General features: G+C 42.3%; 1 protein-coding gene across 1 annotated transcript; it reads right to left on the bottom strand.

Annotated features, from left to right (window-relative positions):
* Positions 1-5591: 5591 nt before the first annotated feature.
* On the bottom strand, positions 5592-10185 carry FAM72A (family with sequence similarity 72 member A). The gene is made up of 4 exons (XM_026077211.1): positions 10034-10185; positions 9078-9155; positions 7855-7979; positions 5592-6990 (listed from the first exon to the last, which is right to left on the bottom strand). The coding sequence occupies exons 1-4, from the start codon at positions 10183-10185 to the stop codon at positions 6896-6898; spliced, it is 450 nt and encodes a 149-aa protein (XP_025932996.1). The 3' UTR covers positions 5592-6895.
* Positions 10186-10700: the final 515 nt, after the last annotated feature.

Here is a 10700-nt window from a genome sequence, read left to right as displayed (position 1 = left end):
CTGGGGATCCCAGGTTACAGTTGAGTGTTTGCAACAGCTAGGGAGGGGGTCTCTCGGGGGCAACAGACTGGCAGCACCTTACACCAGCAAAAATGTAAGGGCAGGAAAAAAGCCAGTCTGGCAAATGTGAAACACTTAATGTGAAACAACTACTCTTTCATGTTTAAAGATGGGAAGAGGAAGGAATCTGATTATCTTATTTTATGAGGGAATTCAGAAGATAGTGGGGGAGGCAGAAGTTACTCCTGTCTGGCTTAAAATATTCAAAAATTGTTACAGGAGCTTTGGAAGCATAGGCTGTCTGGCGAGATACTGGGATATTCATGCGCTGTGTACAGTGCATGATAGCTGTCTCCTGAGGAGCTGGCCAAGGCAAAGGGACCATTAAGAGATGGACCAGCAGCCTTCTCAAGCATGGCCATAGACACATCTTTGGAGTAGCACAAATGTACTCTTTTGCTCAGATTGGCATGCTCAGACACCACTGGCTACACAGCCACCCGTCTTTCCAGCAAGAGAAAGGGTGTCTTGCCAACTGCTCATACACCTTTTCCCCGAGCACATTCCAACTGGTTCTGTACCTGGGGTCAACTTGTTAAGGTGTGCACTGGCCTTGCAGGCTTCTTGATAGTCACCTTTTTTTTTTTTTTGTAGCTGGCTCTCAGCAAGTGGTGCTCAGTTTGAGAATCTTCTATCAGCGTGGCACAAAGGTAAGGAGCAACAGATGCATATGTTATCACTGGCACGTTTGTATCAAATTGGAGTGGAGATCCGGTTAATAAGATAAACGGTTTTCTGATAGTGGCCAGTGCAAGGTGCCTTAAGCAGCGTTTGGTTTTTGATTCAATATCATGTTGTTCAAATGTGAGCCTGTGTTCTCTTGCACATCTTTCTAACCAAGTAATGCTCTGATTGTGCAGGCCTTCTTTCATTCTCTACCCTAGGAGAAAGCTATTGCAGCTTTGACATTCTGGTGGTTCAAACCATCAACTTTTTAAAGAGGACTCTGGTATTTTCCCTGTGTCCACTTATACAGTGATGGATCAAGAGAATAAGTGAGCCTGTCGCAGTGTCTCTAAAGCAGTTTAAAACTGCTATAACTGAAAGGGCCCAGACTTTGTATCAGGTAGCCTAACATTCTGTTACAGTTTTGGTTGAATACACAGCTTTTGAAGTGGGTTCTTTGTCCTGTTTTGGGCTTGGATCCGATCTATGCTGGCCTCCCAATATTTTTAGGACTCTAGCCTCACACATTGTGTTCTAATTTAGGCCAAAGCCTGCCTGCAACACTTGCGTTGAAGCCTGGCATTCTTAAAAATTCAAAGCAGCTTGTTTCATGCTTGAATACTGACTGTATGCCATCTTGTCTCTTCTATTGCCAATGTCTGTTAAAAGCTGTCTGGGTATGTTCTGTAAGTGTAACATAACTAGCCAGATTCATTCTTGCTGAAGCTTTGTTAGTCTTAATTTTAAGTATAAATACATGTTTAGCTCTAAGACAGGTATGTTTTTAATAAATGAATAGCTACTGGCAAAAGCTCCAAAAGGTGTAGACAAAGGGTGGGTGAGTTTCTTCTTCCCAGTTTTCAGTGCCCTTTGGTCTGGAAGCCCCTTTGCTTATCTGGGCATTGCTGGAGTGTGGCATTGGCTCTGGGATGCAGACAGACAACAGGAAGAGACAAAATCAGATGACTCTTTTATAATTCTTAGTTTGCCTTTGTGTATTAAACTGTCACATATCTCCAGAAGACACAGGAGCATAAAATGCACCAGTTGACCTTTGGGTTTGATTCTAAATCACTTAAGATGAGATTTCCCAAACACCTGTATTTCTAGCGTTGTCTCCGCTGTTAGTGGAAAATTCCTATCCCCAAAACAGGCCATATGCTAGAGTGGGATGAACTAATAAGCCTCTGCCATAGCACAGCAGGGAGGAATCTTAGTGTGGCTGCACCACATTGGAGTGATGCAGAGTTATTTTTAATTAGCACTTTTCTACAGGAAATGGTATCTTGCAATTCTCTCGCTATGCTGAAGTCTTTCTATCAATGTTGCTTTATAGCTGCCTGCCCAAATTTCTACATACGTTGACATGCAGATGGTGGTGTGTGAGAGTGCTATGGTGCTAATTTCCCTTGTGTGGTGTTACCCAGCCACATCAAGTTGTCAGTATTCAGATGACATAGAAAGTGAAGCACCAGAGATTTTGTTTAGCTTAGGTTTGACCAGTTATTTTCCCCCTTCACTGCTGTCCAAAATGTGAGGCATGCTTTCTAATGAGAAATCAAGAGAATGCAGACTCACTTTGTTAAGCTTGTGTTGCACATGCAGTATGACAAGAGACACTGCAGACAGCAAAGCAGTTAACATGTCCCCTGGCTAATAGCTGCTTGGAAATGTTGCTTTTTCAAAGCACAGCATAGTTGTTACCTGATGAGAGGGAATTCTGGGTGGTGCATCAAGACCTTGGAGACAACTTCACAGGAGCTCTTCAAGGCAGACATCCTGCTTTTGTCTCGTCATTGCATACTGCATAAATTGAGCAGAACATCTTAGTTGTGCGAATGCTGTATTTAAACAAGTTTAGAATGACCTGTTTTCCTTGTAGGCTTTTTATGGGTATTTGGCTATAGGCTCTATCCAGGCTGTACACTAGAACAAGAGAAAAATCTAATAATGCAGTGCAACTCCAGAAACACTGGGGTAGAGAAGGATTCTTGATTGTTTTTAAGTATGGGATGACTGACGGTATATGTGCTGGAAGAGCTGAATGTATTCGTAGACTTGCAAATACATGTTGGTATAGGAGGGAGAAGGGATCCATAGTTGCAGGAACAGCCAAAGCCCAGTTCCCTGCGGTCTCAGAACTAGAGTCTTCTCTTCAGGTTTACACATTTCAGACTTTACATCTGATCTGTTCTGATGGAGCCAGCAGAGCATTTCCTTCCCACCCCTTGGCTGTCTCTTTTGTTTACAGTGCAAGTTCCTTGAGTCCACAAGTCACTATGCTCATACAGTTTCTTGCACAACAGGCTCCCGCAGTTGTTGTACTATGCTAGCCTGTGGACACTCCCTTAATCCAAATAATAGTACACAAAGGCTGTTTCCTTGGGATATGTGCTCTCCTTGGGGTATGCTTTCTGAAACCACACAGTCTGCAAATGTAATAAAATATGTAAAAATGACCTTCAGGACAAAGCAATTAGGTGATTTATAATAAATGACAATTTTACTTGACTCAAAGTATGCCATGCCTTGCATGCCTGGGAGAAGAGTGGAAAATAAAGACAGCTTAGTCATTTGCCTCTTATCACAAGACTCTTTCTCAGTTTCAAACCCTGGAACTCTAGGTTCCAGTCTTAGGAGAGGTGACCCGTCTGTCCCTGGCTCAAAGTAAATGAACTGCATTTCAGACTGGGTAAAGAAAGTGGGACCTTCAAGTTGGACCTCCCTCAATAATCAACCTATCAGTTTGTACTGATAGAGATCACATACTGAATTTCATTACAGAATGATGCTTACCATGGTCTTTGCAGCATGCCATCTACTTGGCAGCTGCTTTGCATCCTGGAGTTGGCTGTGTTTCAATGGTAAAAGAATTCTTAACTGTTTGTCACTGTAAAGCACTTTGGGATGAATGGTGTTAATGCCTAGTCATAATCTTACATTTATATAATCTATACTGGAATAATGAAGAATATTTAAATGTGCTTTTTCTTCTAGGAAGTTGTATTCAATATGAAGGGGAATCAATTTACTGCTGTCTTGCTATGAGCCTTCTAATCTTCTAGCTGGAACTGTGCATTGCAAATTGTGCACTGCAGAAAAGAAAATGGATGGCCATTGATGGCAGCATGGTTATGCAGGGGCCTGTGACCCAAATCAAAGTTATTTAACCTCAGTGGCTTTTGGAATTCTAATCTGAAATGTTTTCATCCAAATAAGTCTGACCCTGAACCTACAAGTCTATTACACAATATCTTATAGCTGCAGAGCTGCTGTGAATGGGCCTGGCAGATGCCTGACAGATGAGCACCCTGCGGCAGATGTAATGCTATGGGCATCAAGGCAGACTGCATTGATTTCAACTATGCTGTTAGTGCCAGGAGACTTTGGGAGTCTTGCAGTAACACTTGATTTTGAGTCTAAAACTTAAGACCCTCTGCCTGCTGTTTGATCCCATTTTAATTAAACCAGACCTGATCAGAGCACTGCAGTTCTAATTACTTGCCTTGTGTGCCTTAATGAGCAGAAGAGGAAGGCCTTAGGACTCTGTTCTTGTTTCTCAGGTTTGTGCTCTGCTTTTGGCTTCATTGGTTGCATAGAGAAGATCATGTAAACTCTCAGTGTAAAAATCCTTACCAAAGATGACAACAGCTATCCAGTTTTTCTATATTAGACTAACAATAGCTCCAGCAGGAAGCTGAATCATGCTGATCCCTTTCATTCTGGAAGCTATCTGTCTTAATGTTCACCATTATTATATCAAATACCTTGTAACTTTGACCTAAATGATTTACAAAAGAACCCAGGGCTGTCCTACAACATATGTCCTGTACAGTTTTGGGTTGAAGTACAAAGGAAGGTTTCTAGAAATATTGATCTGTTTTTGTCTATTTAATATTTATTATGCCTATGAACTTGACAAGTCTTTCTATATGCAAGGTGATCCTTAGAAACTTAACGGAAAACACTTAAGGCCCTGTGATTTGGGAGTAATAGCTTTACCACAAGCTGCTTATTCAGTTCTTTCTATTTCATGTAGAAAGAACAGAAGTAGCCCTAGATGTGATTAGCTTGTTTGGTAACATTCGGAAAAGCTGCAGCAATATGTGATGCTTGTTTACATTGTATACAACTACTTTATCCTCAAAAAAAAAAMCTTAAGCGTTGGCTCATTCTTTATTTCAAGCTGATGCCTAGTTGAGTTGAACTAGCTCAAACAGGCCTGTGTAATTAGAGTTCATAGTAGAACTTCCAGTTCTGTTATGAACATATAAGCAGCAAAAGCAGAGAATTATTGATTTGCTGAGAAGAAATAGTTCTGTATTTCTCCAGAGGTAAGCAGTAAGGACAGCTCTACAGTCAGCTGTGCCACACTGACACAATCAACTCAGAGCTGTGAAGCGAAGTTTTGGGAAGGTTAAAAATGACAAGTGCTGAACTTGCAACAAAGCAGAATTATATTATGGGAATGTTATTCAAAATATTATGCTACCTGTACTTTAAGCTCACAAGTTCTGTCAGAAAGTCTTTGTGTTAGATGTCACCTTGCCAACTTCATGCTGCAGTCACAACATGATCTAATTCATGCAGCATAGAAAACTGCCAATGTGGGATGTTGTGTTACACGGGAGTTAGTTAACTAGACACCTTTTTTCAGTTAAGACTGAGATATTGGCAGGTTTCTCACCTAAAAAGGAAGCAACTGGTCTCTAAAACAAAATGAGTAGGAAGAGCCTAATTATTCAATGAGTCTAATTTTGGTCCAAGGTGCTGTTTCATTGTTTTGATTATCCAACTGATATTACACATCTATATTACAGCMCAAAAGAGTACTTAGTCTAAAACTCTCATTTAATGAGCAGACATAACAGGAAGTTAAAACATTGCATATATACACAAAGAAACTATTCACATGCACACATACAAATACATACTTAAACATTGCAGAAGAGGTAGTACCATTGATTAAGAAATACATAATATACAGTAAAAAAATTATCACAATTCAGCCTTTGCCACAGCTCTTCAAAGTAGCACAAGAGGCTAAACAATGATTTCTTCAGCATCAATCTGAACTTAAAAATACATTCTGTTCTCTTATGATTGTAGCTTTAATTTTCCAAAGATATTCCTTCAGGTGACTAGCTGAAGAGGACAATATTTGGTTCATAAATTAAGTACTATGACTGTAATAACTCAGATAATTCATTACTTTTACAGGAATCAGACTGTATGCTGCAGTATGTAAGGCTAGGCATGAACACTGAATATCCAACTTTTTTTTTCCCCCTCTCTAGGAAGACACCCATTCACATCATTGAATTCTCTTTTGAAGGGATTTCTATCCTTTAAGGAAAAAAAACACAAAATGGGTTGATTTTATTGCTGACATTAATGAAAACTCCAATGTAATCCTTAGGTTACATTGGGCATTAACTAATTTCAGTATTGAAGGTCCATCAAGAAAAAAGAATCTGATATCTACCAAAACATGATTGTAGAGGTACTGAAAGACAAAGATAGAGAGACTCAGTATGATGGCTCCCCAGTCCCACATTCAGGRGTATCCTAGCATGCCTTAAATGCTTAAAGAACAAAGTGCTAAAGCAAGAGAACCAGATCATAGAGCCGAAGCTCCTGTACTTTAAGCCACTTGTTCAGCAGCTCTGTATATTCGGAAAGGAAGTTCTAGGCAAGGATCTGTGTGATCTCAAAAGCAAAGTTCTTTCAGAGCATCATAGTCAATCAGACTGACTATTTCTCAGTATTTTTAAGCTGTGCTTTTAGTGACTGAAAGACTTGGCCCCATGAAGATTGTTTTAGGAAAGAAAAGTACAGGTAAAAAATATCCATTATTGAGACTTCAAAGAAAGAACAAACCAGACTTCAGAAATGCCATCTGGACAGACAGATGGCAGGTATGAAAGATGTGAATGTGACCAGGGAGTGTCTTTGATCAGAATGATACACACCTAGGCAGGAGCCAGAGTCTAAGACTACAGTGAAACAGGAAGATATCATCTTTCTTTAGGATTGTTTTCCAGATTACCTAGTTTCCTATATTTGAGCTCTTATGAGCCAGTGGGAAAACAAAACAAAAAAAAACACCCAAAAGAAACATTAATGCAATGTAACAAGGGAAGACACTGAAGTGTACTGTAGATAACATTTATCTGATATATTCCTCCTCAGAGATGCATGATGTATCTTCATCTGTGCTTTCCTCCAAATCTGGCAAGTTGCCCCAGAGCAATACATTCACACCTGGTGGGAGGGAAATAAGAAGAGAGGAGGAGGAAAAGAATTTTTTGGATTGTGACCTGACTTAAGTTGCACAACTGACTATTTTTAGAGAAAATGACTGCTCTAATCATTGCAAAACCTTGTAAGTCAAGTTCAGGTTAAACAGATCTGGACTATTTCCTATTTTTCTTCCAAAGTGGTCTTGTAAGTGTTGTTGTTTAGGTCCCTGCCCACAGATGTATTCATATAGCTATTGATAATCCCCTCATGCCTGACTTATTTTTAAATGCATTGATCTGAAACACAGGTGGCATTGAAAGGTTTAGACAATAAGTTAATCTCATACACAAGGAAGAGAAATGATTTGTCAGAATACTACGCACCCCTGAGCTCAAGGCAAATGATGTTAGACACTTGGCATCCAAACAACATGCATCTGATTAAAGCAGCTAACATGAGCTGTAACTTCAGCTTGAGCTAATGGGAACTGAGTTATAGGGTCAGAATGACAATGACTCACCCAGAAAGAGTGCCCCTTGGACAGCTGCCTGATAGCACAGTAAAGCTATACATACTGCTATAAATAGCAGCTTGTGGCTATTGTTTATACTAGTTATAATGCTTCAGAAAATCCTGACTTTGCTCACAAAAGAGGTGCAGGGTAAATTCTCTGATGTAAATTTCTAAGTGGAGATTAATCTTCATTTACAAAGTCGCTACAACTGCCTCCCACAAAGTAGTTTGCTAGATTGGCAATAAAGTAACACTTGCCTTATCCCTCCATATGTTGTACTCACTCCATATGCTTTAACTATATTGAGATGCCTCATTAAAAAGAGGACTCAGAATTCCACACTTCAGGAAAGAGAAAAATGTATTCCTTACCAGAAGAATCTAGTCTGTTGATGCCAAGGACTGCTTGGCTATGGAACATCCAGAAGTGGCCATTATTACAGGACAGCAGGCAAGGTTTGCATGGAGAAATCACGTGATAACCTACAATGTTACCACTAGAAAGACAAGTGAAATAATGAGCAACACAAATTCTAACAAAAAGCTAGTTGTTGGTTTTCCAGCTTGGACTAATGTTAAACAGCTGCTGTACCAGACAGACTTATGTAATGCTCCTATGTTGATAAAGTTAAGGGAATATTATTAAACATCTTAAATATTTAAGAGAACATCTGTCAGGAGTTACAGAATATCTAAGTTTTAGATCTTTGGCACAGAGAACCATTTTGTAACCTAAATTGTGTAATCCAGAGTAGTTTATATAGCAACAAACCAAACTTTTTTTAAAAGGCCAGTGATTCTGCTGGAATTGACGTAGAAGTGCTATAGCATGCATGTACAATGCATCTGCACAGAAGCACTGTGCATGAGATAAAATATTAGAAGTAGCAGTAATGAGACTGAGAATACCAAAGCCTTATCTGCTCTCTTAGGTTAAAACCTAGGATGACAGGTCTCCTACTTACTCAGTCATACACTCTAGCAATATTTTCATTTCTCTACTTCTGCCTAAAACAAAATACTGTATTCCTATCACAAACCCTCTGTATTTAGATCTGAGCAAGGTAAGTCTTGGTTATTAGCATCCTCTTGAATAACTCCAAATGAAATATGTTACCAGAGTTGTTTTGAATCTTAAATACCAGACATTAATAAAAAGGATAAAAGARCTCCAAGAACTTTAGTGACAGCATCTTCCATCTGCTAGCGACAACTAGATCTGCCAAGAGGATGTTCTATTAATTAGAATGAGTAACTACTTCTTACTGTGGCCTTATTCACACAATTATCTCGGTGTTGAAGCAGACATTTAATCAGGCAGGTGGCATGCAAGCTTTCCTGTACACTCAGACTATTGACAAGGTTGTCACATTTCCACTTGGGACTTGCACAGAAATAGACTGGCAGCCATGCCCAGAAGCAGTGGGCTGAGCTTCTATCGAGCAGCATTAAATGAAATTTGAAATGGGGAGTGCAAGCTGTTCATTCATTTCTTAACTCTTGCACTGCAGTAGTCAATAGTGAGAAGTTAAGTAGTATTGCTGCAGTGCATGCATGTTTGAGCAGGTGTTAGTGTTATTGAGTGATGTCCTTACCATTTTAAACATGCTATGTTCTTCAGTTTGCATTTGCAGATTTCAGTGAAATAGCAGCTTCCAATAAAGTCAACAGTACTGGATGGGAAGAAAATAGTAATACAAAAGTTTAGATATAGCTATGATTACAAATTTAAGGTTTTGATAATACAAGTTTGAAGTCACAACAGACTATTGTTAACTTTAATTCTTGCATGTGTTTTCTTTAAACTTACCCAAGAGCACACAAGTGCTTTTTCCTACCAGTCACCAGCTATACTCATATGGAAACAAGAAGAGACCCATGAGACACTACATTAATGTATCACAAGTCCTCTCAAAATAGCCCAGAAAGCACTGCTTCTCCTAGTATTTACCAGTTCCCACACACTAGGGCCCGGCTGCTGCTGGCAGCACTTTATCAGTCAGAAATCTGATTCGAGACATCGCCCTTGTTCCTGGCAAATCTCGGTTATACAGCAACAGCTTAAAGGCTAGGACATTTAAAAACAAACCTGTGATATCTTATCTCCTTTTTTAACCCATGCTTTCATATTAACATGCCATGTTGCAATCTTATTTTCTTAGTATTCAAATATCGTTATGGGAAAGCAGTGTGCGCCCAGCGTGGAGCACATAGTTGTTCTGGAACAGGAGCAGGTTTGTGCTGTTTACAGATCATTCCACATACTAATCTTTGCTTAAGTGAAGAGCAGGAGGGACTGCGCTTGATTCGCTGCTCCTACATTAGAGATTAGCAGGCGAGGGGTGGTTTGGCTCTCCTCGTCCCTCATGGTTCCCTCAGCGCTGAAGGAGGGCCGAGCGGGATGGCGCAGGGAAGATTGGGTTGAATTAGCGCGGTTTTGGAGCCAGGACGGAATCGAGGGGGTTTCTCTGGGAGCCGGACGCCGGCGAGGGCCGCGCCGGCTCCCCTCAGGAGGTCCGGGGGGGGGGGGAGGCCCGGCGGCGGCGCTTACCCCGAGGGAGGGATGTCGGTGGAGTAGAGGTCGACGTCGGTGTCCGCCAGCAGCACGGCCTTCATGCCCCGCGAGCTCAGCACCTGCTGGCAGAAGCGGCAGCACAGCACGGCCACGCTCCTGTCCTCGAAGGTGCAGCCGCTGGCCGACATGGCGCGGCCGCCGCCGGGCCGGGCCCCCGCCGCGGCCGCCGTTAACGTCCACGCTCCGGCCTGTCAGTTTGAATTCCCAACCTCGCCCCCACATTGGGCAGCGAGCGCCCCGCCCCTCCCTTCTGATTGGAGGAGACCCGTGCCGGGCCCATCGCCTCTGCCCGCTCGCCGTTGGAGGAGGGCGGTGGCACCACCCCTAGCGGCTGGATATTGGTGGAGGGGCACGCCCTGCCTTGTTCTCATTGGCCCTACMGGGAGACTTTTGCATAATTTGCCCCGCCCCTGCGCAGTCCTTGGGGCGGGGGTTACTGCGCTCTGCCTAGCCCCGCCCACTCCGTTATGGCGGGGCGGCGCTAAGGGGGAGTAGCGGCCGGAGAAGGGGGTGGGCCCCGGTGGGGAGGTGGAACGGCGTGGTTGGCTGGAGCGCCTGTCGATCCCGTCCCGCGGGCTCCGCCGATTGGGCGGGGCGGAGCGGCGGGGCGGGGCGGCGGCGGGCTGCCGAAGGGGGAACCGGG

The sequence above is a fragment of the Apteryx rowi genome, unplaced genomic scaffold (genome assembly GCF_003343035.1).
Source record: "Apteryx rowi isolate R43461 unplaced genomic scaffold, aptRow1 scaffold_45, whole genome shotgun sequence".
In the NCBI taxonomy this organism is placed as follows: Eukaryota; Metazoa; Chordata; class Aves; order Apterygiformes; family Apterygidae; genus Apteryx; species Apteryx rowi.
This window is presented reverse-complemented; position numbering and strand designations above follow the sequence as displayed.